This window comes from Hypomesus nipponensis, chromosome 21, assembly GCF_054491055.1.
Source record: "Hypomesus nipponensis isolate SF chromosome 21, ASM5449105v1, whole genome shotgun sequence".
NCBI lineage: Eukaryota > Metazoa > Chordata > Actinopteri > Osmeriformes > Osmeridae > Hypomesus > Hypomesus nipponensis.
In genome coordinates this window covers 6,457,530-6,482,500 of record NC_140381.1, presented here as the reverse complement: position 1 = coordinate 6,482,500, position 24,971 = coordinate 6,457,530, and the positions used below count along the sequence as shown (strand labels likewise).

General features: G+C 52.5%; 3 protein-coding genes across 11 annotated transcripts in view; all 3 read left to right on the top strand.

The window, feature by feature from the left end:
- Positions 1–1,881, top strand: part of LOC146237657 (testis-expressed protein 2-like) — a 28,819-nt gene extending 26,938 nt beyond the window's left edge. Inside the window, exons 10-13 of one of the 3 annotated variants that reach the window (XM_084684926.1) lie at positions 115–222; positions 631–840; positions 1,160–1,280; positions 1,482–1,881. In XM_084684926.1, the coding sequence (XP_084541052.1) occupies positions 115–222; positions 631–840; positions 1,160–1,280; positions 1,482–1,622 (580 nt within the window). In that variant the 3' untranslated portion in view covers positions 1,623–1,881. Of the gene's footprint in view, positions 1–108; positions 223–630; positions 841–1,159; positions 1,281–1,481 lie in introns of those variants that run through there. The other 2 variants (XM_084684925.1, XR_014740518.1) reach the window with 2 other exon arrangements.
- Positions 1,882–3,911: 2,030 nt separating this feature from the next.
- Positions 3,912–11,394, top strand: ccdc40 (coiled-coil domain 40 molecular ruler complex subunit). 6 transcript variants are annotated; one of them, XM_084684933.1, is made up of 18 exons: positions 3,912–3,966; positions 4,339–4,548; positions 4,696–4,789; positions 5,027–5,169; positions 5,323–5,406; positions 5,648–5,867; positions 6,028–6,308; positions 6,426–6,547; positions 6,880–7,123; positions 7,348–7,530; positions 7,682–7,927; positions 8,284–8,497; positions 9,155–9,324; positions 9,503–9,594; positions 9,983–10,103; positions 10,248–10,436; positions 10,763–10,921; positions 11,113–11,394. In XM_084684933.1, the coding sequence occupies exons 2-18, from the start codon at positions 4,408–4,410 to the stop codon at positions 11,374–11,376; spliced, it is 2,967 nt and encodes a 988-aa protein (XP_084541059.1). In that variant the 5' UTR covers positions 3,912–3,966; positions 4,339–4,407; the 3' UTR covers positions 11,377–11,394. The 6 variants fall into 6 exon arrangements, with proteins under 6 accessions (XP_084541059.1, XP_084541058.1, XP_084541053.1 ...); XM_084684932.1 differs by having other exon boundaries at positions 5,024–5,169; positions 10,766–10,921; XM_084684927.1 differs by having other exon boundaries at positions 3,913–3,966; positions 5,024–5,169.
- A 190-nt stretch (positions 11,395–11,584) lies between these two features.
- card14 (caspase recruitment domain family, member 14) lies at positions 11,585–24,384 on the top strand. 2 transcript variants are annotated; one of them, XM_084685881.1, is made up of 21 exons: positions 11,585–11,990; positions 13,965–14,527; positions 15,006–15,143; positions 15,350–15,675; positions 15,804–15,962; positions 16,198–16,317; positions 16,438–16,563; positions 16,733–16,882; positions 17,070–17,195; positions 17,299–17,405; positions 18,091–18,149; positions 18,352–18,412; positions 18,707–18,923; positions 19,195–19,321; positions 20,484–20,769; positions 21,073–21,136; positions 21,915–22,035; positions 22,287–22,451; positions 22,768–22,886; positions 23,273–23,388; positions 23,583–24,384. In XM_084685881.1, the coding sequence occupies exons 2-21, from the start codon at positions 14,290–14,292 to the stop codon at positions 23,788–23,790; spliced, it is 3,033 nt and encodes a 1,010-aa protein (XP_084542007.1). In that variant the 5' UTR covers positions 11,585–11,990; positions 13,965–14,289; the 3' UTR covers positions 23,791–24,384. The 2 variants fall into 2 exon arrangements, with proteins under 2 accessions (XP_084542007.1, XP_084542006.1); XM_084685880.1 differs by having other exon boundaries at positions 11,585–13,829.
- Positions 24,385–24,971: the final 587 nt, after the last annotated feature.

Sequence of the window (24,971 nt, the reverse complement as noted above, 5' to 3'; positions counted from 1 at the left end):
CCTTTCAACCCTGTCAGCCTCCACCCGTTGGCTAGCAACAGTCTTCAATGCGTGTGTAGATGTATACTGAAGGGTGTGTGCTTGTGTGTGTGTGTGTGTGTGTCGCAGGTACAGACCGCGGACCTACTGCCTGGCCGACAGCGACGAGGAGTCGTCCAGCGCGGGGTCGTCAGATGAGGAGGACGGCTCGGAGGTCACGTCCGACGCCCTCGGCGCCGACGGGTGAGACTCGGTTTACCTCTCGCCGCTCTGCTCCCACTACATTTACATTTAGTCATTTAGCAGACGCTCTTATCCAGAGCGACTTACAGTAAGTACAGGGACATTCCCCCCGAGGCAAGTAGGGTGAAGTGTCAGTTACGCAGCGCTCCCCTGTGTTTTGAAGAAGGCTGCGTTGTTTGGCGTGGCAGTTGGCCTACAGAAATGCGTAGAGCACGCATGTAGTCGTGTAAGGAGGGGGCTTTGAACATTTTTATTGAGCACGTGCATGTTCTGTTTTGTGACGGGGCCCTGCAATGTAGACGTCAACTGTCGATACGATCATATCGAGCGTCAGCGCGCCAGTGGGGGTATATTGTAGGTCGGCGAATGCTAGAACTCGCCACAACCCCTCCTTTCCCTTCTCCGCAGATACCTGGGGGGCCACAAGCCGAGCAAGATCATGCGTTTCGTGGACAAGATTGCCAAGTCCAAGTACTTCCAGAAGGCCACGGAGACAGAGTTCATCAAGAAGAAGATGGAGGAGGTGTCCAACACGCCCCTGCTGCTCACCGTGGAGGTCCAGGAGCTCCGGGGGACGCTGGCCGTCAACATCCCCCCGCCCCCCACTGACAGGATATGGTACGTCCCACCCTCGACCCCTAACCCCTCAGTGATAGACTATGGGACGTTCCACAAATATCCCGCAAGCCAGTGACGAGATATTGTACATTCTATATATTGTATATCCTCTAACACAGGGATGGGATGTGGTCTGTTCCCATTTAAATGTTCCTCTTTGCGTTGCGTGCACAAATCCTGGATCCAGGATCCTGTCCTATACAATTCTGCCATCTACTGGTCAATAGTCATTGCCTTGGATATACCCATGTATGTGCATCTCACTGTACTATGTTGGCTGAGCAGAATATTTCTGACTGGTTATCTTCTGGGTTGCCAGGTATGGCTTCAGGAGCCCCCCCCATCTGGAGCTGAAGGCCCGGCCCAAACTGGGGGAGAGAGTAGTCACCCTGGCCCACGTCACCGACTGGATCGAGAAGAAACTGGACCAGGAATTCCAGGTATAACTGGAACCTTCAAATATTTTTTTAATGTATTAGTTCTACAGCTCTATTTATTCATCTGATTCGGGTGTTAAAATGCAGTGAGTTAGCCAATTGGCTCTATAATTACATAGAAATCCAAATCCCCGCACGAGTACAGAAATAAGCCAAGTCCACTTCAAATTCCAAATTCAACCTTTTCATTCACACTTTCTCTAGAAAATCTTTGTAATGCCAAACATGGACGACGTGTGGCTGACCATCATGCACTCTGCCATGGACGCCCGCTCCGCCAGTGGCCCTCTGGCACCAGACCCGGAGCCCTCCGAACCAGCAGGGGGCGCCACTGGCGACCCATGAAGTTTACACAGTATTGCTTGGTGCCCATAAAATTTAAATGGGGCCAAACCGGGGTCGCCATCGTGTCTCTAAGCCAAGCCCCTCAGTGCTGGATAGTCACAGAGACAAAGATACCACATCTGAACACTAGGGGGCTGTATGACCTGTGACCTTGCACAGACTCTACAAAGGAACAAGATGGAGGTCTCCATACAACGAAGGAAACACACAAAAAAATATATTGCTGCTCACGTCCTTTTATGATTGGAAGGGGGGGGGGGGGGGACAGCGAAATAAGATTCTCCGTTGAAGGATAGAAGGGTTAGTCAGTAGTTGAAGTGGGGGGGTGGGGGTTACATGGAGCATGACGTCCTATGAACACGTTGTTAAGCATTCACCGGTCACCTTATAAAGACAACAGAGTTCTGCACATGAGTGTATTTGAGGAAAGGGTGTAGGAGAAGTGAGGTGAACATCTTGGAACATGCCACGGCTGAGCATACACTTCTCAAACGGAAATGACTTTCTTAGTCTGACAAAGTAGTCATGATGTTTCCGCCACAAAGCTGTTCCTGTATGTGCTTGTGTCGTGAATGTATGTTTTTGTTATCCGAGAGAAAGAGTTTTTACGTTGGCAAGATCTGTTTCTGGAGCCTAGCTGTTTATTAGGAGTGGCACATGATATAGAATTGGCCATGTGAACCTAGATGCACACAAAGCTCCATGCCATTAAGCTAACTCCCTGTGACCATGTGCACTTCACAACAGCAGCCAATGCTCTGTCGTAACCACTCCCCTCAACGTTCTGACTGGCTACCAACTGATGTAATATGCAAATGTCCACAGTGCCCATGACCATATATGGAACCAACCCTACTAAGCCCATCCCCCTTCATACTTGGGCATCAACAAGGTTGGGTTTTGTAAATGAGGCAGCAAGTGTCTTGAATTCACTGATGCCTACATGACTTCCATGCAGAATAGTAATTAATGGACGCAAGGAGTGCAATGATGGAAATATTATTATTATTATAAAGATATAGATAAGCTGTATGTCTGAAAATATGTATATATCCTGTAAGTGGCCTAACACTCTAATGAATGTATGTGTGGATATTACTTTGTCCGTTTAGTAGTTTTTTTTATGGAAATGATTCCTAACCAATCACGTGGATATCGATTGGGGGGAGGCAGAAAATTGCACAACAAAAACTGACAGTTCTTTATTTTTTTTGCATTTTTTTTATTATTTTTTTGCATTTTATGTTTGTTAGTTTTTTTGCTAGTGAATTGGTGAAAATGTAGAGACATATTCTCAAATGTGATGTCGCAGTTGTGGTTTCATGATGTGCTCACTATCATATAGAACATATCTAGAACAAGAAGACACATTAGCCTACATTATCATGTATGTGCCATTAAAAGGTGCCATTTAAGCTTCATACTAATTTTTCCATTGGCCTTTTTCAATACTTTGGTTGCCAATGATTTGACCTTTACATCTAGCTCAATATTCTAGCTAAAATGTTAATGAATATGTAATAGGTTGTCCATTGCCAAAACAACAGCTTGGTCAAAAAAAGCTGGCTTGTTCCCTTGCCTAGAGTGTCTTTCACAATAACCTTCACCCAACATTAGAACACACTATCCAGTCTCTGAATTACTCTGTATTCCATTCTGTGTAGTATACGTGTCTCATGATGACATTTAGAGATGTACAATGTCAGCATTGGGTTTGTTTACAGGAATTTGGAATATGTTGCCATCGATTTTCTTTTCATACACTAGAGTATTGTTTAAAGGCCATTGAATTTCTTATTTTTGTTTTCCCTCTAGATTTTTTTGTTGAATGTTTCTTTTTTTGGTTGGTAATGTTGGGTTTGAATAAGAATGTCCTGTGTTTTGTCAGCTTCTCTGAAATGAAGAACAGAATCGTATAAAGATATATAAATGAATATGACTTTGTATACGTGATTTTGAGTATTGTTGAACTATTTAGATTTTCCAGACCAAATGAAGCCCCCATTAGCAAGGGTAGCAAAGATCAGATGGAACGGGTTCTGAAGGAATGTTTTTTAACTTTGCAGGCCTAATTTGTCTTATGTTCTTGATTTTGTATTTGGAATTGCAATTACATTGTCTTATAAATAGAGGAAAAATCTGGCTTGCATCGTAGTTATTTGTTCTTGAAATAAAGATTTTTGTATGAACTCATATTTTGTCTGAGACTGTAGGCTGAACTGAAGTCAAATCCTGCGTTCCTTTCCGATTTCTATCGGTTAATATCAGTGAGTTCGTATCCGCCCCCTTTCCTACTCGGAAGTTTGTGGTTTCCTAGCAACCCACGTATGGTTGCCAAACAGAGGTGAGTGCAGCTGTTCTGCAGCCTACACATTTTTAGAAGAACGTTCCGTTAGCGTAAAACCCGGTACCACTCCTAATACTCTACCGTTATAATCTTATTCTAGAAGTGTATACTTCTAGAATAAGTGCATTGCCTTGTTTGCCGTTGTTAATTGACATTGGGAATATGTTTACTGGCAAGCAATAGTAGCTTGTGCTAGCTCTGTTAACTAGTCACACACACTAAAATAAGAAGAAATGCGACCGCACACCTAGACTATCGTTTCCTATTACAACTAGCCCTACTGTACTGTAGCCTAGTACATCTGTGCCACTGAATTAACGACTTGTTAACATATTTTGAACCGGAATAAAATAGCTTTTGTTGTTTTAGGTCAAAATAGAAAACCATAAATAAAGTCAAACAAATCAACCAAATCCATCTGGGTCACCTTCTTCAGTGATGGAGAGTGGAGAAAACGAGGGAGAGGGGCAGGAGGAGAGGAAGGAAGCCCCAACACAGGATGAGATGGACAATGAGGCTCCAGGTGAACCTGCAGAGGCAGGAGACGATTTAGCGGTCACTGTGCCGCCCGTTCAAGAGGTAACATTGAGGACTGAAAAAAAAAAACTGATGTTTCGCTTTGTCATATATGTGGCACAAAAAAGTCCAAACACAATTTTATAGGCAGTCGATATACTTTCATTGACGTGAAGGTTTGAGTGTTTGACGCTTTCTTCTCTCTGCCAGGGTGAGTCTGAGGAGCCGTCAGACAGAGACCGGCCTGACTCCAACTTAGGAGAAAGTGACACTGAGGCAGTCTTCATAGCACCTAATACCCCTGGTTGGTACCAGCTGTCTTGTGGCTAACCCGGTCCTATAATTGGACAGCCAAAACAAAGCTGCCGTTTTGAAATAACCAAAACATGAATTTTACACAAAGATATTAAGTACGGGGTATTGTTTTCATCACGTGACCTAATCAATAAAATTCACTGGGTTTTTTGAGCTATTGAGCTGTTTTTATTTATTTTTTTAAATAATAATTTATGATGTTGTATTCTTTTTTTATTTCCAGTAGAAACCATGGGAGACCATGGGAGCACGCCGATTCCTCCTAACCCCTCACTGCACCTCCTCGTTCCTGACAGTGAGGAAGAGCAGACACGCGGGGAGGAGGAAGAGGAGGAAGATGAAGAGCTGATCGTCCTGGACCCAGAACATGTCAGCACTCCCTCTACATAGCATTTATTTATTGATATATTCATCTTATTTTGTTATCATTACATTTGCTATGGGGGTATATATTCAGGCATCTTGTCACCATAGAATTTACTCTGTGTATGTTTGACGTTAATCACGCGTATCTCCATCCAGCCCCTGATGAAAAGGTTCCAGAATGCTCTGAAGACTCACCTCAACAAACAGCTGGAGAGACTCAGCATGGAGCTGAGGGAGAAGGTATATCTTTCCTGCTGCCTTGAGTGAGACTTGCATGTAGCCCCCCCTTCTTCTGCGTTCCCTGTTTCCCTTATCACCAGTAGAGGGCGCCATTAACACATTCCTTGACAATAACACATAAAGGCAATTGCCACTGTCAAATTGAAATGCAGTAAGACTACAGTAAGCGAAGAATTCCAGTCACAACTGCTGGCGTCTCGGTCTGTACCCCTACAACCCCCCACACAACCACAAAACACAGGCGGCAGCGGAGAAGGTGGAGGCCAGCCGCAGAGAGGAGCTGGGCGTGGATCTGTACGGTGTCCAGCAGGAGTTAGGCCGGCTCCAGGCCTGTCTGGAGGGCCGCCACGACACCAACACCCATGCGGTGACCCAGCGGAGGCTGGCCCAGGAGCAGCTGGATGGGGTGAGGGGCCAGTACAGTGGCATGGTGTGCCAGGTCGGCAAGCAGAGGACCCACGGTGAGAGAGCCCCCCCACACACACACACACATCGACACCTCACCGACGGTCGCATTCGGATGAGGTCATCGACCGCGTTCGCCTCGCTGTTTAATACGGGGCGTTTTGACGGGGGATTCCTGTTTGCTGGGTTTTCAACGCGCTCGCTCGCGTCCCTCAGTGTCCCAGCTGCAGGCGGATGTGGAGAGCCTGGCCCTGCGCCTGTTTTACACGCGCCAGGTCAACTCCGACCTGCGCTCGGACATCGCCGCCATGAAGAACGCCTCGCGCAAGGCCGACGCTGAGAAGACCCAGGCGGAGGACCAGAAGTACAAGCAGGACCTGTACGTGGAACGCCTCACCAAGCACATGGAGAGGCTGACGGAGCAGATATCCATGTACGAGGTCCAGACCCTCGCCCAGTCTGGGGAGACCAAGGCGGCGAAGGAGGCTCTGGCTGAGGTAACTGGAAAACACTGACCGTCAGACGCCTGTTCGGCAGCTCCTCGTTCGGTTTGGTTTGTGGTGCCGTGGTGTGTGTGTGATACGATGTGTGTTTGTGTGTGTGTTTGTCTCCAGGCCCAGATGGAGATGGACAGTCTTGCGATGGAGAGGAAACACCTGCTGCAGCAGTGGAACAGCAGCCTGGTGGGCATGCGGAGACGAGACGAGGCCTTCACCGCCATGCAGGAGGCCCTCAGGTCAGGACTCACACACTAGCCTAGTGTAGCCTAGCGTAGCCTAGTATAGCCTAGCGTAGCCTAGCATAAAACAGCCTAGCCTACCATAGGCTAGCCTAGCATAGCATAGCGTAGACATGCCCTAGCCAAGCATAGACCATACAAGCCTAGCCAAGCTAAAACCAGCCTAGCATAGGCCAACCTCTCATAGCATTGCATAGCATAGCATAGACCAGCCAGGCAAGTTAAACACACTACAGATCGCTAACAACCGCTCCCTTTCTTCTCTTTCTCCCTCTCTTCCTCCCTCCATCCCTCCCTCCATCCCTCCCTCCATCCACCCCTCCCCTCAGCCACGCCAGTCACCAGGTGATCTCCCTGGACACGGAGATCGAGGGCTTCAAGAAGTCCGTCACCGGCGAGGAGGAGCGCAACGAGCTGTTGACGGCGCTCCTCCACCGGGCCCAGCTGGACGGCTCCACCTCCCGCAAGCTGAGCAGCCAGAGCCAGGCCCAGCAGGAGGCCCTGCAGGCGCAGTACAGCACCTACACGAGGACCCTCCAGGAGACGGAGAAGACGCTGGCCCGCCTCAACGGCGTACGGTTCCCCCCCCCACGCCCGACGGCCCCCGTTCACACGCTTCACACGCGCTTTCGCTGACGGCTGCTTGCCGTTTTTCTTATGCTTCTTCTTTTCTTAAACGCCCCGTTATGGGATGTTGTACGTCGTAGTCGCGATGGCTTCATGGGTCTTGCGCTCTCCCTTATCCCCGCCTGGGTCTCATGTCTTGCGTTTCTGTTATGGTCTCCTTCTCTCTGCAGGAGCGTGGTGTGCGTGAGGCGGAGCTGACGTCCCTCAGGAGCCAGATCGAGGACGGCTGCGCGACGCGAGTGCAGCTGGAGAACCGGATCGTGGCCAAGATGCAGGAGCAGCTCACCCACGACAACGCGGCCAAGTACTCCCAACGCCTGACCGACAAGATGGCCGCCCACAAGAGGGACAGCGTGAGTGTTCGACACAATCCCTCGGACGAGTTTAACCCGGGGGCGACCGAGTCGACTGTGACGTTTCAATCGAAGCGTTTGCCCGCGGAGTCATTGTGAGTGACCGTTGACGGTGTTAACCTAACACGCACGACACGCGCGTCCTAACCAGGTGGCCCAGATGTCTCGTCTGGAGAACGAGGTGGCGGGAGTGACGCTGGAGGTGAGCGAGGTGACCCTGCGTCTGGAGGGCCTGGCTCGCGCCCAGGCCGCCCTGGAGGAGGAGCTGGAGCGCCGCAACGGCCTGCTGTCGGACAGCGAGGCCACCATCGCCAAGCTCGTCAACGTCATCGAGCGCAAGCAGGCTGCCATCAACGTCTACAACCGGAAGATCGAGCAGATCGTGGCCAGCACCGGGGTGAGAGAGAGAGAGAGAGAGAGAGAGAGAGAGAGGGAGAGAGGGAGGGAGGGAGGGAGGGAGGGAGGGAGGGAGGGAGGGAGGGAGGGAGCGAGGGAGGGAGGGAGGGAGGGAGGGAGGGAGGGAGGGAGGGAGGGAGGGAGGGAGGGAGGGAGGGAGGGAGGGAGGGAGGGAGGGAGGGAGGGAGGGAGGGAGGGAGGGAGGGAGGGAGAATTAGAACATTTGAGAAAAGATGAATCGATATGGATTTAGATTATGAACACGGTTCCATAACAGAGGTGATACTTTCACACCCTCCCTCTAACCCTTCACACCCTCCCTCTAACCCTTCACCCCCCCCCCCCCCTCCTCACCAGCACGAGGACATGGGCCCCCTGGAGATCCGTGCCAGCACGCTGAGCAGGGAGCTGGAGGAGGTGTGGGCCGAGATCAAGGAGCAGCAGCAGTTCTGGCTGTGGCAGCAGGGGGAGCTGGTGAGCCTGGCCCAGGACAGACAGACCCAGAGCGCCGCCCTGCGCCATCTGCAGACGCAGCTCACCATCCTGCTGCAGAGGAAGGTCCGCACCGAGGGTGAGGAGACGCCCCCCCCCCCTTCCTTTCCCGCACGCGGGCTCGTGGGATGATGTCCTACCCATAGATTAATGACTCAGAAATAAATGGCGCTGGGCGTGGGTAGGAGAAGGTAGAGACGGTGAGCCTTTTGGCAGTTGGTCCCAGAAACGGAGAGCCAGGTGCTTGTGTCTGCACGTTTTGCTCGGGGAAGCTACTATACGCCAGCAGCGGTAAGAAAGTGCTTGCTCGTCCTGTCATAGAGACGCCGCCCGTGCACTCAAACTCACCACGACGTTGCCGCCGGGAGCAACTGTTCCAGCAGACACACCCTGTCTGCGACTTAGAAATACGTTTGTGCACATTTATTGCGAACACGACTTGTCATTCACAATGTCTTAGCCACTGGTCACCCTGTGTAGAAAACGAGCAGAAGACAAAAAAGCATTTCCCTCCAAACCGACCCCCTCCCCCTCCCCCCCAAAAAAGTTCTGGCTCAGGATTTTTTTTTCAACTTCCAACCCCTGACAACCCAGAAAACGCAATGGCAGAGTGTGTGTCGCCATGGTATCTTCCACAAGAAACATGCACACTCCCTCTCACTCACACTCCTGACTAACTCCCCCTGTGTGTGTGTGTGTGTGTGTGCGCGTGTGTGCGTGTGCGGGCCTCTCCCAGGTGACATTGAGCAGGAGCGCAGGGAGCAGGTGGAGCTGGAGAGACACATGAAGATGCTGGAAGCCGACATGCTGAAGCTGAACACCCTGCTGAGCCAGAACAGCCAACTCCGCCAGGCCCTGGAGCAGGGCAACGTCCTCATGGAGACAGACTTCCTGCACAGGCTCAAGGTGGGGCAGCCGGGGGGGGGTGTTTGTGTGTGTTTATGTATGGGAGTGGGGGGGGAGAGTGGCCATGAGGGTGTGTGTGTATAGGGGTGAGTTGTGTGTGCTCAGCGACTGAAATCATTGTTCCCAGAACTGATAACTGTACGTTTTGGTGTGTGTGTGCGTGTGTGTGCGTGCGCAGGAGGCAGAGAGGGAGTCTGTGGATACTCAGATGAAACTTGAGAAGATCAAGGAGGAGAAGGAGAGACTCCTCAATAGTCTGATAGAGGCCGAGTGAGTCGTCCATCCATTGTCTCTCTCTCTCCCCCTCTCTCTCTTTCCGTCTTCCTCTCTCCCTCTTGCCCTCCACTTCTCTCCCCCTCGTTCTCTCTGTATCTCCCTCCTTCTCTCTCCCTCTCTCTCTCCCTCCCTCCCTATTTCTCTCTCCCTTTCCCTCTCCCTCTCGCAGTCCCTCTCTCTCTCTCTCCTTCTCGCACTCCCTCTCTCTCTCTCCCCCCCCCCTCTGTTCCTCTTCCCTCTGTTTCTGACCCGTGTGTGTGGGTGTGACCCTGTGTGTGTGTGTGTGACCCGTGTGTGTGTGTGTGACCCGTGTGTGTGTGTGTGACCCGTGTGTGTGTGTGTGTGTGACCTGTGTGTGTGTGTGACCCCGTGTGTGTGCCAGGCGCCAGATCATGCTGTGGGAGAAGAAGACCCAGCTGGCCAGAGAGACCCTGTCGGCGGTGGACTGTGAGGTCGGCCAGGGAGACATCCGCACCATGAGGGCCGAGATCCACCGCATGGAGGTACCAGCACCTGCAGCACAGGAGCGGACGCCCCACCACACACACACACACACACACACACAGCTTCCCGCATGCTCAAGTGTGTGTGTGTGTGTGCACGTGTGTGTGTGGCCTATGTATGTATGCGTATGTCTGTGTGTCCAGGTGCGCTACGGGCAGCTGGGCAAGCAGCAGGAGCGTCTGCTGAGGGACATGGAGGCGGTGGTGGCGCGGAGGGAGACCATGGTGATGAGGAGCGAGGCCCAGGCCCGCAGCCAGCGCAAGCAGCCCACGCACGCCGACCTCCACGGCATGCTGCAGAGCCTGCGCAGGAAGATCCTGGACACACAGAAGGTAGGGCTGTGTGGGGGGTGTGTGTGTGTGTGTATGGGGGTCAGCTGGCTGAGGAGCTATTAATCACAAGCCGGATCGATGCTCGGCCGTGCTAAATGACGTTGTGTCCTTGGGCAAGGGACTTCACCCTACTTGCCTTGGGGGAATGTCCCTGTACTTACTTTACTGTAAGTTGCTAAATGTGTGTGTGTGTATGTGTGGGTATGTGTTTCCCTACCCGCATGTGGATAAGTATGTGCTCAAATTTGCCTGTGCGTGGGAGAGAATTTCCAGTGCGCTTACAAGTGCCTGTGTGTGCGTGTGTGTGTGTGTGTGTGCGACCCCAGCAGTCGGAGCAGTGTGACGGGGTGATCCGGGACCTCCAGCAGAGCCAGGCTGAGCTGAGCAGCAGCCTGAAGGAGAAGCAGCTCCGCCTGGGAGAGCAGCACGGGGCCAGCACCGTCCTGACCTCCGACCTCCACAGTCTGCAGGACACCAAGGAGAGGGTAGAACACACACACACACACACTCTGGAGGAATACACAGCGTGTGTGTCAACCCATCTATCTTTCTGCCAGTCCAACTCATTCATCTCTCGACGTATTCATCTACCTGTGTAATCCAGTCATTCATCGATGGAGCTAGCTATTTCTCTGGAAGACAAACCCCTCCCCGTCTTGTCCCGTTCCTCCTCCAGAATCTGGCCCGCCTGGTGGCCCTGCAGGGCCGGGCCAAGCACCTGGAGGCGGTGCGCGGGGGCCGCTACAGCGTCCTCTCCACGGGGGGCCCGGAGGCCCTGGGGCAGGGCCTGCAGCAGCAGGAGGACAGGCTGCACGCCGTGGCCTCCATCCTGCAGCGCGCCACCCAGGAGTTCCCCCAGCACCAGGGGCCGCTGCGACGCCTCTCCCTGGCCCTGGCCGCTCGCCTGCACGCCGCGCCGCAGCCGGACGGCCAGTCGTGAGGGGCGCCGGGAGGGGGACGGGGGGACGGTGGAGGGGGATGGGGTGGGTGGATGTGGAAGGGGTTTGGCTTGGGAAGTGGACCATGAGGCGGTGGGGGGGTGGGGATAGAGAGAGGGAGGAGGAGTGGGAGATGTGAAGGGGGAGGGAGGGAGACGAGGAGGGGGGTGAGGAGCTGGATGGTCGGGGGGGGGGGACATGAGGGAAATGAAGAGGTGAGTGAGAGGGAGGAGATGAGGAAGGAGGAGGGGGCAGCGGAGGAGAGATTAGTCTATGTTGTCCTCAAATATTTTAGTAGAAGATACACATTCACGAATCCTGGCATACCATGAAAAGAACACGACTGTGGAAAAAGTGAAATAAACGTTGTGTCTATGACAACTAACACGTGAGCTCGTCTACATTATTAGGATCAAATTCCGATGGCGAACAGCCACGATCGTGATCATCAACTACTGCATGGCCTGGTTCCTTCCAAAGGAGCTGTCGGGAAACAGAACCGAGGGTGGAGGCCGGGCTGGTGGAGGCCAAACAAGGAAAGGCGATGCACATCCTGTGGCGTACCAGGGCAGTGTCGGAGTGAGGAGGTGCTGGTCTAGAAGGCCCTGGTTGTAAAGTGAGTGTGAAGACAAGATACGACAGTGTGGTGCTGAGGCCTGACAAGATACGACAGTGGTGCTGAGGCCTGACAAGATACGACAGTGTGGTGCTGAGGCCTGACAAGATACGACAGTGTGGTGCTGAGGCCTGACAAGATACGACAGTGTGGTGCTGAGGCCTGACAAGATACGACAGTGTGGTGCTGAGGCCTGACAAGATACGACAGTGTGGTGCTGAGGCCTGACAAGATACGACAGTGTGGTGCTGAGGCCTGACAAGATACGACAGTGTGGTGCTGAGGCCTGACAAGATACGACAGTGGTGCTGAGGCCTGACAAGATACGACAGTGTGGTGCTGAGGCCTGACAAGATACGACAGTGTGGTGCTGAGGCCTGACAAGATACGACAGTGTGGTGCTGAGGCCTGACAAGATACGACAGTGTGGTGCTGAGGCCTGACAAGATACGACAGTGTGGTGCTGAGGCCTGACAAGATACGACAGTGGTGCTGAGGCCTGACAAGATACGACAGTGTGGTGCTGAGGCCCCTGAGGCTCCTGTGGGAAGCAGCTCTGCCCGATGACCTCGGTGAATCAGTGACCCACTCGCTATCTGACGTTCTCGTTTACGTCCAAGTGCGCTCATCCAGTTATCTATCTAGAACATTCCGGGTTATTCCTGGAGTGAAGGCTTTTTGTCCACCAATATTACCCCCTAGAAGAATGCAAATAAACGAACCCCAACGAGCAATGTTTAACTTTCTGATAACCAAGCAGGGAGTTGTTGCTCACCACCCTGCTGTATGGTTCTAATCAGGGGAACGTCATTAGTAGGCCCGTGTCCTTTCACTTCCTTATTGCTGACGGTAAGCTGCTGTAGACTGAAGTTCTCTCTGAGCAGTGGAGGTGCTCTCCAGGGTGTGCGTTGTCTCGCAGATAAGTGCGACGTCCAAACCGTCGCTGAATCAGTCAGATCATAATCCAGTTGCTCAAACATGGGTGTTTTTGTCGAGCACGCTTGTTAAATCGATTGTTGACTGATGGGTTCAGCTGGGTCTTGGTGCCCCTCTCCCCCCCGGTTCGTCCCAGAAACCGAGTCATTCCTGGTGGTGGTTTGTGTGTTGACATAAACATGTTTGGTTTGGTTTTTTATCTGTGTGTGTAAAATACACCCTCTGAATGCAAACTACTTCACACCTTTCGTTCATTGAAAGCAAATACATTTTACTACCTCATGTAAAAATGATAAAATATTTAGGTGATGACATTTACTACAACGTGTCATTTGAATTTTCTGCGTGGGTTGATGAAAATGTATCCACTTCTAAACAAACTAGGTATGACAAATGACATCCCCTTTCATGGAAATGACAGCATACGCCAACTGTCAGTTTATTTCACAGCGTCAATCTAGAACTGTTTACCCACTGCTGAACAGGTTCCTGTGCCCTCAATTCTGTAAGGTAATAGTCTATAAACCTCTGTTACTGTACACATAATTACCACCTTGCGAGCTGTCAATGTTAAAAGTACCCTACTGTACAAAGACGAGTTCGAACAATTTCTTTCCTCTACTTCCTGCTTTGAAAGATGGACTTTGAACTTCAAAGCCTCGCTTCTCGCCTGTTTGTTCCCGACAACAAACCTTGCTCTGTGTTTGCTCGACTGTGATTAGGAATTATTAGAGCGCGCTTGGGCGCTCTCTGATATCTGCGCTTGTGAGCGTGTGCGACAGCCATATGGCTCCATTCATTAAATGTGGCACGTTGTGTGCAGCCAAAGCTTTGGTGTGTCGTCAACGGATATTGAGCAAGGACCAGACAGTCAACATGAAGACGTCTATGTCAGAGACTTGGGTGAGGGGGGGGGGGAACAAGGATGTTTTTCTTGATTGTAATAAGTGAAGGTGCGAGCGTCACATAAACGCACTCAGTACTCTGGTGTGTGTGTGTGTGGATGTGTGTTGTGACAGCCCCTGTCTGGTATTTCAGGTTTCCCCACACACACCCACTAGGTCACGCTTTGTGTCAGCCTACACAGAAGAGGCAGGAGGAGCCAGATCTTGTTTACAGGACCGGAATCCTCGGCCCACTTCCACTCTCCTTTTCTCCAAGCAGCCATGTCGCTGGCTGCGTTTGACTGAGTCGAAGCGTGCGTGCCAGCCATCACTGCTCCTACCATACTCATTGGAGTTCAGTCGTTGCCGACCGAGACCGCGTCCGCCAGCGCAACCGCACGCAACCGCACGCAACCGCACGCAACCGCACGCAACCGCACGCAACCGCACGCAACCGCACGCGCGCCTTGTCTTCCACCATGGCGGAGGAGCGCGCGGCGGCGGTGGCGGCGGCGGTGGCAGCGGAGCACGCCGACCCCAAGGACATGAGCGAGGAGGAGCTGTGGGAGCTGATCAACGACAGCCGCCACCGCATCTCCCTGGGCGTCCGTCCGTGCGTCCTGATCCCCTACCTGCGGCAGGCCCGCGTGCTCACCGAGATGGACGAGGACGAGATCCTGTCCAGCCACCAGCTCAGCAACCGCTCCATGAGGACCAGTAAGTCCCCCCCCCTCCTCCACCCCCCCGTTGTGTGTCTTCACCCCCCGTGAGCTCCTCGCCAAGTCCGCTTCTTCCGTTGGAGCTGCGACGGACTTGTAGTCCCCGATGTGTCCGCTTTTGTAGTCCCTTTCCGAGGTTTTAACGAGTGTGTCTGTGCTTCTGGCTTTGAATTTATGGAGGACGTTGTGGATCTTTAGTCCGGTCAAAGGTTTTATGGCTGTGTGAAATGTGGTGGGGCAAGAAAACATTTGAGTGTTCAGGCTTTGGGCTATGTCGAGGTTTGTGCCTGTGCCTCCTGAAGGACTCGTGTTGACATGCTGGGAAAGGTTCAGACAGACAGGTGACACGACTGTCACCTCAGTTGTTGTCGATGATTTGGGCTGGGTTACAACCTGGGAGGATCGACCGTCATGACCCCCTAACCTGGTCTCCTCATCCCCTCTCCTCACACCTCTCTTCCCCCCTCCCCTGCCAGGCTACATGCTGGACCTCCTCCGCACCCAGGGCAGGAACGGAGCCATGGCCCTGCTGGAGAGCCTGATGATCCACCACCCTGCCCTGTACACCCAGGTCACGGGCCTCCAGCCCAGCATCGAGCCCTCCGGCTTCAGCGGTGAGGCCTCCCCCCCCCTCTATCTGTCTCGCTCCCCGTCTGACGGTTCCCCTGGCGCGGTGCGCGCTGAGCTTGAAGCAGGGTGTAAATGATGTCTTTGTCGGTTAAGAGGGAATCGTTCTCTCCTCCGCTCTATTCTACCTTACTCTTTTGGTCTCTTCTCCGCTCCCTCCTCCCCTCTCCTCCCCCTCCTCCTCTCCCCTCAGGGCTGATCAAGTACTCGGAGCTGACAGAGTATCTGGTCCGGGCCGTGACGGGGATGCAGAAGGAGCTGCAGGGGGCCCGCCAGGAGGCGTGCCGCCACGGCCAGCGCTGCTCCGCCCTGGAGGCGGAGCTGGGCCGGTTGATGAAGGAGAGCGAGGAGAGCTGCCGGCTGCGCGCCCAGCAGGAGTGCACCAGGAGGCAGCTGGCGGCGGTCCGCCGCGAGGTCGCCAGCCTGAAGGACGAGAAGTGCGACCTGTACATGCGCTACACGGCCGCCATCGAGGAGAAGGCCAGCGTGAACCTGCGCTCGCGGGACCTCAACCTGAAGGTGGGCGCCGGACGCCGTACGTTTTGCGTTTTCCCGTCTATAACGCTTGCCGACGTGTTCCTCTGCTCAGTGGGTTGGAGTCGGTGGTCCTGTCCTGACGGTTCTCTCCTCTGTTCTTTGGCCCCCAGGTCTACCAGCTGGAGATCGAGCTGAGGAAGTCCCAGACCGAGGCCGACTTTGAGCGCAAGCGCTCGCTCAAGTGCGCCTCCCTGGGCGAGACGCAGCAGCTGCGGGAGGAGGTGCAGACCCTGCGCCGGCGGCTGCTGGAGGCCGAGAAGTTTGCGCCGGTGAGAGACTCGCGCCGTCCCATCTGCCGGGTTCTAGGATCGTCGACGCCTCGATCGCGAGGCCTTCTCTCTTGCGCGTTCACCCGCACAATTGTCTCCATGTTTCTCTTCAACTCACTCTTTTATTCAACTTGGTGTGTCTCTCTTCCTCTCTCTCTATCCCTCTCTCTCTCTCTCTCTCTCTCTCTCTCTCTCTCTCTCTCTCTCTCTCTCTCTCTCTCTCTCTCTCTCCCAGTCCAGGGAGGAGATCCTGGCTCAGGACCTGGCGGAGGCCATAGATGGACGCACGGAGCTGGCTGACCATCTCAGACGATACCGAGAGGAAAACGAGAAGTTGGCCCAGGAGAGAGAGGAGGTGTGTGTGTGTGTGTTTCACATGCACCAGGAACCGTTTGGAGAACCACATTGGTACCCAATCGCACGCACTGAGGACTTGACCTTTGACCCCCTGTATGTGTGTGTGTTGGTCCTCCAGCTGCTGAAGCAGAAGGAGTGCCTGTCTCTGGAGACCCAGAAGATGTCCCTGGACTGTGCCATGTTCCAGCAGAAGAGCTCCGTCATGCAGAGCCAGATGAGAGAGCTGCAGATGGAGAGAGATCACGTGAGGAGACACCGTCACACGCCTCCCCGCTCCTAATCCCGAATCCTCTCTGTCCGTCCCAGCCTGTGGGCACCGGGGGGGCACTCTATTTCCAGAAACACAGCTATTTTAGTCAGCTCCAGCTCCAAGGAGAGTCAAGGGGGGTAACAGCTAGCTTTGGGTCCCCCAGGCGTACCTGTCCAGAGATGAGGCCCAGGCCCAGATAGCCCGGAGCCTGGCGGAGAAGGACACCCTGCGCAGCCAGCTGGTGGAGCTCCAGGAGAGGGTGTTCAGCCTCCCGACCTGGGGCCCCCGGAGAGGACCCCTGGACCACTCTGAGGTAACACACACACACACAAGCTCACACACACGTGTGCATTCACACACACAAACACACACATCTACTGTATACATCAGACACACGCATTCACACACTCACAGAAGCATTCACGTCATTGCATACCCTCACAAGTGTGTGTGCGTGTGTGTGTGCGTGTGTGTGTGTGTGTGTGTGTGTGTGTGTGCAGGAGAGGTTCAGCTGGGACAGCCAGGGCTCCAGCAGTGATGACCCCCACCCTGGCTCCCCGTCCCGGCCAACCCTCTGCCGCATGGACGCCCTCAACCCTTCCTCTTTCAACTCCTTCACTGTAGAGGTGTGTGTGTGTGTGTCTTTTTTAGCAGATGTAGTCATATCATCTAATGTGTGTCTTATCATTCTTCCTGTGAAATATAAAAGTGTGCGTGTGTGTGTCACAGTGTGATGAAACTGCTCCGCAAAATATCAGCCTGCGCTCAAGACACGCTGAGCCTCCCTCTCCAGAGTCGCTACGACGACGGGAGGAGCTCCTCTACACAGACCACAGGTGGATTGTGTGTGTGTGTGTGTGTGTGTGTCGGTCGTTCTGTGTGTGTGTGTGCGTGTGTCTGTGTGTCTCGCTCTGTCTATTCTGCGACCTTGCCCTTGACCTAGTGACACCAAAGTCTGGAATTTGAAAAACAGAAGGGAGCTCTTTCTGAGGTTTAATGACTAACTACAATTCAGTCTGAAGTCTGACCCAATTACATGACACAGTTGAAGAATAGAATATAACTGAATAGAACAGATAGACTCTTAGTATTTGATCTTCTTTGTGTTTTTTTTCAATAAAGGAAATCTATGACAACCCATTTCTATTAATCAAATTTAAATCAAATTGTATTTGTATAGCCCTTTTTAGAAGCAGTCACAGACGCCCATAGAGCTGCAGCTAAACCTGTTTCTCATTCCCTGCAGTCTGTGGTTACCCGAGGGGTATGTGAGTGGTAACTCATGATAATCGCAGGTTATTACAGTACTTAATGAGGCTATTTATCCCAGTAAATCTCTCATTTCCAGCAAAGAAAGAAAGAAAGAAAGAAAGAAAGAAAGAAAGAAAGAAAGAAAGAAAGAAAGAAAGAAAGAAAGAAAGAAAGAAAGAAAGAAAGAAAGAAAGAAAGAAATAGAGAAAGGTGGAGACAGAATGAAATGGTGTTTTTTGTAAACCAAATGTTGTATTGTCCCTCCACCAGCTTGGAGACTGCTGACACTGACTCCATATTGGATCACGAATTTGTGTTCCTCTCCAACGGTAGGGTGATCTGTGTTTGTGTGTTTGCGTGAATATGTGTGTTTGTTGAAAACACCCTTGTATTAAAGACAACACACTCCCTAAGTTTTTCTCAGTATTAATGGCGTGTGACCAACTTCCAGATGCCTGCCCGGTATGTGAAATACTTCAGCCCATTAACATCCAACTTCAACCAACAGTCTGTCTTTTGTTTCACTTCCAGAAAATGACATTGAGCAAGCCCCAAGTTCACCTGCAACTCCTCCCTTCCAGATTCCTAATGGGTGAGGCAGTTTGACTGAACTATTCCGCAGCTTTCTCATTGAATCTCATTGTTCTCTGTGTGGTTCAATCATACTGTGGCAGTATCCCAGCTGCCTGGAGTTTCACGGTGAGGTGTGGGAAGAGTTCTGACCCAATTTAGCGAACCAGGCTTAATCCACTACTCAGCCTTTATAACATAAAGACTCTATACACTATTTAAAATATTTCACAGGATTATACATGTATTAAGTCCTCAGGGTATCTGGTCTGTAGTAGTGTCTGAATGATTGACAATCCTCTCCACCAATCCCCAGCCTCTCCAGGCCGTCGGCCCCGCCCTTCCTGCTGCGCTCTCGCCCGCGGGCCATGCGCATCACCGGCCGCGCCCTCACCATCTCCTTCCAGGGGGAGGCGCTGCTCAGCCAGCTGCAGGTCGTCGGGGGCAACAAGACGGGCGTGTTCGTCCATGCGGTGACGGAGGGCTCAGCCGCCCACACTGTGGGCATCAGCCAGGGAGCACAGATACTGGAGGTGAGGAATGTGCGTGGGTGTGTGTGTGTGTTTGTGTGCGTTGGTATGTATGAGCAACATTTTGCTATGTTGATCATATCAAACCTGCACCAGTTACATGGTTCATGAACCCTAGAAAGCCAGAAAAGGAGACAACTTCTCTCAAGTCCCAACCTCACCCCAAAACCCCCGCCATTCTGTGTCAGAACTATGCCCCCTCCGCACCTGAAGCCCCAGTTGCAGAGCCGGAAGTGTCATTCTCATGGCCCTCCGGTGCGACTGTGTTCCCCAGGTGAGATATGAGCAGGCCCAGCAGGCCCTGAGGATGGTGTTGGAGGACTCCACGCTGGAGGAGGCGCTGTGGGCTCTGGGGCAGGTCCAGGGATTCTGCCACCTCACCTTACGACCCAACCAAGATGGTAAGACTGCACGTAGCACTGCACAGGGTGTATGGTCTGTCACCAACCTTATGGACCCCTCCACCTTGGACAGTCGCTGGTCTCGTGTGGTTGGATTTAGTGACAGCTACCTGGGGAGAGCACTCTTTTTAGCGAGGCAGTCACTGTCAGGTTAGCGATGACCTCAGGAAGGGTCGAAGAATGTGAATTGTTCATACTGTAGGTGCTTTTTTTGTCGCAATGACACCATGAAAAACACCATGAAAACCACCATGTTTTGATTTTGTTCCCCTTTCCTGATTGTAATCCATCAATGGATATCTATGCTGATGTCGCAGACAGCGACAAAAGAGAAATCTGAAATCCTCGTGTTCTTTAGGAGTCCCAACATATTTGGAACGTAACCATAGTGGTCAAAGATTCCAAAAACCGACTTTATGAAGGATGGGTGGTGTGTAGAAGAGGTCACATGCTTGGAAGAAATGGGACAGTTGCTTCATGGCCTGAGGAGATTCTGTCAGTGGAGGGGAGGGTCTGGGCCATCAATCTGCAACGTGACAGTTAGCGTGGAAACAACGTTGACAAACCACATTCATGAGCTAGATTGTCATCTTAGAACTGACTGTACTTTCCTTGAATTAACTTTGCTTTATAGTTTGACCCTCCAAAAAATGCACACGTGCAAAAGGGAAACTATTAATCCTATGAGAAAATCTTTTGTTTTTCAATAGTTCATAGAAAAGTTGAATTAATGTTTAAAGCAGGTTGCATACTTTTTTGGGAGTGTCATTGGAATGTTTTGTCCGTAACCTGATATATTGCGCCATAAAATGAAGTACTGGAGTTTTATTTGGAACTGAAATTCCATTCCAGATATTTTAGAGATATATCCTTCAGTACATATACCAAAGTTTACTAACAAACCTTCATCCTAAAATAATCTATTAAGTCTTATCTGCAAATGAGTGCATACAGAGCAAAACACACCATATATTTTACAGTATACAGTATTACAGTCACATGACACACATCTGTAACCGCATGCCTGTCTTTCTCCTTCCCTCCTCCCTCCCTCTCTGCATCCTCCCTCTCTCTCTATCCTCCCTTCCTCTCTCCATCCTCCCTCTCTCTCTCCATCCCCCCTCTATCTCCATCCTCTCTCTCTTCCCTCTCTGTCTCCCAGCCTATGAGAGGCTGCTGCAGCAGATGAAGAGCAGCGGGGCCCTGTCAGGTGACTCCCTGTCAGGTGACTCCCTGTCAGGTGACTCCCTGTCAGGTGACTCCTTCTACGTGCGCGTCAACATGTCCCTGCCGGGCGGGTCAGGCGGGGCCCTGGCCGTGTCTTGCAACGACATCCTCCACGTGACCAACACGCGCCCCGCCGGCACCAGCAGCATCTGGCTGGCCAGCCATGTCCACCCCTGCCAGCTGCTGGACCTCCAGGGGGGCACGCTGCCCAACTACTACAGGTGGGCCTGCCGCGGGGCACAGGAGGGGGAGGGGAGGGGGGCGTTCGACCCTCTCCACAAGGCAGGGAAACTCTTTGTCAGTTACTGTTCATAATTACTGGGTGCACTTGATTCGGCTCACTCACAGCCATGAAACCGTCGGATGAGTCCCGTCGGTGCCTGATTGTGATGCGAATCAACCTTCCCTCTAAACCCAGACCCAGGTCTGCTCCAGAGCTGATACTGAGAGTCACTACTGCCGAAGCGTTAAAGGATTCTGTGTGTATGTGTGTACGTGTGTGTGTGTGTATGTGTGTACCTCAGGGCACAGCGACTGCTGATCAGAGCCATTGAGGACATGAGCTTCCAGCCCACGCCACGCAGCAAGGTAAGATTCCTCCACGTCACTCCTCTGGTCCCCTCACCCCCAGTCCCAGGGCTCTGCCTCTGGCCCCCTCACCCCCCAGTCCCAGGGCTCTGCCTCTGGCCCCCTCACCCCCCAGTCCCAGGGCTCTGCCTCTGGTCCCCTCACCCCCCAGTCCCAGGGCTCTGCCTCTGGCCCCCTCACCCCCCAGTCCCAGGGCTCTGCCTCTGGCCCCCTCACCCAGTCCCAGGGCTGGGCATCACACCGTGACGTGGACAAGGGGAAACGTGTTTGATTGTTTATCATGATGTTCTCTGATGTAGGATTAGGATTATTTGCGTGGAAATGAAGATTTTGAATCATATTCCTCGCTGGGAACCAGTTGCGAGGAGCAGGGGCAAGAAATCCAGTTTACACGTACTGCACTCGGTGTTTGTTGCACATGAACTTGAAACGAGCTGAAAGAGATGAGAATTCCCTCTTGGATCAGACTGTGGTCCCACCCAGTGGCTCATCTCCTCCCTTCCTCCTACTCCCTCTGTCCTCCCTCCCTCTGTCCTCCCTCCCTCTGTCCTCCCTCCCTCTGTCCTCCCTCCCTCTGTCCTCCCTCCCTCTGTCCTCCCTCCCTCTGTCCTCCCTCCCTCTGTCCTCCCTCCCTCTGTCCTCCCTCCCTCTGTCCTCCCTCCCTCTGTCCTCCCTCCCTCTGTCCTCCTACTCCCTCTGTCCTCCCTCCCTCTGTCCTCCCTCCCTCTGTCCTCCCTCCCTCTGTCCTCCCTCCCTCTGTCCTCCCTCCCTCCCCCAGGCTGAGCGGGGGATGGCCAGGGAGAAGCAGAAGGTCGTGAGGATCGTCAGCACCGGCCGCCAGGGGAGGAACCCACTGTGGGTCAGCGTGGAGGACAACAATGACAAGAACGTCGAAGAAGGTAACTCCCATCCACAACTCCACCCACTCGTTCGGAAACACGACAAATGGGTATCGAGTTCCCGAAACACATCTCCCTCCGCCGTGAATAGAAAACCTGTAATCCTATCCCCCTAACCGGTTCTTTTCATCAAACGCTCCTTCTTTACAACCTACCACCCATTGTGTCATCACCTGGTACAACACACCTATCCATCGCCTAGCGACGCCGTCCGCTGGGTTTGGCTCATGTTGCGTCATGGTGTTTTCCAGGCGATGCGTGTGCCCCGCGGGGGTGCGTGACCCTGATGCCCTACACCCTGGTGACCCCCCACTACCCCCCCGTGTGCCGGCCCGTCCTCCTGCTGCCGTCCGTCCTGGGCCGCCTGCTGGACAGCAGAGTGGCAGAGTGGCCGGGCTTCCAGCTCTGCAAGCCTGGTAAAGACCGTCGCACCCCCTAGTGGTCGTGCTGTGTATCAACGCCGTTTGGCGGGCTGTAGCCTGGAACGGTCCCTCTGGTTTGATACCGGGGGGGCGGGGGGGGGGGGGCGTGGGGTGTGTGTGTTTACCCTTCTGAGTGTGTCGAGGCATTTCGGAGGATTGGGTTTTGAGAGGGCCACCGCGACGTCACTCGTGTTAATGGTTAGCCATGGTTAATCGGGGTTCATAGTGCACGTCTCCAATGTTTCTCTCTCTCTCTTCCCGTCGTTCTTCCTCCTCCCCCCCCCCCACCCCCCCCCCCCCCCCACCACAGAGCTGCTGAGCAGCAGTGAGCGTGCCGCCCGGCTCCAGAGGTCAGAGATGCTGGAGGAGGGCGAGCCGGGCAGCAACCGCTGCTACACCCTGCAGAGTGTGGAGAGGGTGGTGAAGCAGGTGAGGCCCTCTCTCACACACACAGACTCACACGCCCACGCACACACACAGAGACACACACACACACACTTACACACACAGAGACACGCACACACACACTTACACACACACACACTTACACACACAGACACACACACAGACACACACACACAGACACACACACACACACACACAGACACACTTACACACACACACACACACACACACACACTTACACACACACACACAGACACACACACACACACACTTACACACACACACAGACACACACACACACTTACACACACACACAGACACACACACACTTACACACACACACACACTGACTACATACTGGGACGGGGGAGACCGAAGTGTCAATGCTGTGGCTTGGGCCCTGTCCTCAGGGGATCCACTGCGTGCTGCCCCTGGGGCTGGACTGTGTGAGGCGTCTGCACCGGGCGGACATCTTCCCCATCATCATCTTCATCGCCCAGACGGAGCGCACCGCCCGCAAGCTCAAGTACGGCAATAGCCCGCTTTTTCCACGACACGCCCCGTTTCGGAATCACGGCCTGTGACACGCACAGACTCTTGGGCTGCAGCACGTCCTCAACAAGTCCTCTGATTGTTCTCTCTTTCTTTCTTTCCTCCCCCCACCCCTCCCCTACCCCCACCTCTCCTCTCACACACACACACACCCCCCTTCATCTTCAGGAGCAAGCTGGCGCGTCAGCGCTGGTCGGAGGAGAAGCTGCTGGAGTGTTGCCGTAGCGAGGAGCCCCTGCTGGACAAGCTGCCCTGCCTCTATCGTAGCGTGCCGGCTGACTCCTGGTGTGACAACGCCGCCCTGCTGGCCGGCCTGCGCACGCTCATCTGGGAAGAGCAGAAGAAGATCGTCTGGGTGGAGCCAGACCTGTGGTGAAGGTGGGCCTGGCTGTAGTGTGTATTCATGGGTAAGATTGAATAGAATGTTCCTTGACCTTAGCCTGTGTGTCTATGATACCGCTCTGATGAGTTGAAAGCTGGTTCCTGGTGGTTGGATGAAAGGTGGTTTTAGAATCCTGTACAAATATTTTTGGAGGTACATTTCCCTAATATATAGCAAGCACCCAAGGGTTGTATTTATTCGTTATTATAATATTTGATTATGCGTTATCGAAGCTTTCCCCCGATCTGGGGAATTATTGTTGTGTCTATGAAGACAACCAGTTTATCGTAAAGATATCAGATCATATTGTTCTATGCTGTGTATTGTTAATGTATTGTATACATTATGTGTGAAGTTACATGAGGGAAATCGATCAACATTATGGGTGTACAAGTGTTACTTGAGCCAATTCTGAAATCTTCAAAAGAATATTCTGTTTCCCGCACTCAAAGATTTACAACGTCGCTTTTATTTCTGGCCTGGGAACGTGTATTTTGTATCTTTATTGTTAAAGAGTAAACAGTGTCTGCCTAATTACACACTGCCTTGGGGAGTCTGCAGTTACAATAAATTGTACGTAGAACTTGACTCGTTTCCATTTCTTAAAGCATGAGGATGTCGCGCTGTACCTGTCAGGAACATTGCGCCACGTCGCGCTTTCCTTTTTGTATTTAAAGGTTACAGCACCGCACGCCGACATAAGTCCACTCCTGTTTCGCGCGTTCAGTCTTTCAACACTCCATGAAGATCGCTCACCCGCCAGCCCATCCAGCGTTTCAATAACACTTGTTATCATGTGATCTACCAAGCAAGATATTGTTTTGTCATAGTTGTCAAATGTGAAAGGTCGAACAATAGGTAGAGATATACGGTGGACTACTTTTCTCTTTCTGTGTCTTTTATATGTTTATGTATATTAACTTTTACCTACAAGATGTCGTAATTTGACCACTGAATTAAAGGAATTTGGTATTCAATGTGAATGGCGGACTGGAGCTTTTTCATTCATACCATTAGGCTATATATTACATTAACCATTAAATAGTCCATTAATATTTCCTCGTGACATCTGATCGCTAAAGCTAGAGATTAACATGTTGCCTACACATCCAAAAAGTATACGGTTCAAGAAACGTACATTTTAGAATTTAAAGTGAGGTCTTTCATTGCCTGGG

Excerpts from the sequence above, each read along its gene's own strand:
- ccdc40 (XM_084684927.1), top strand. The coding sequence starts at position 4,408 with ATGGAGAGTGGAGAAAACGAGGGAGAGGGGCAGGAGGAGAGGAAGGAA. Across the intron at positions 7,531-7,681 it reads CCGCCCACAAGAGGGACAGC|GTGGCCCAGATGTCTCGTCT; the intron begins GTGAGTGTTCGA and ends CGTCCTAACCAG. Across the intron at positions 10,104-10,247 it reads CCGAGATCCACCGCATGGAG|GTGCGCTACGGGCAGCTGGG; the intron begins GTACCAGCACCT and ends CTGTGTGTCCAG.
- card14 (XM_084685881.1), top strand. The coding sequence starts at position 14,290 with ATGGCGGAGGAGCGCGCGGCGGCGGTGGCGGCGGCGGTGGCAGCGGAG. Across the intron at positions 14,528-15,005 it reads CAACCGCTCCATGAGGACCA|GCTACATGCTGGACCTCCTC; the intron begins GTAAGTCCCCCC and ends CTCCCCTGCCAG. Across the intron at positions 16,564-16,732 it reads TGCAGATGGAGAGAGATCAC|GCGTACCTGTCCAGAGATGA; the intron begins GTGAGGAGACAC and ends TGGGTCCCCCAG.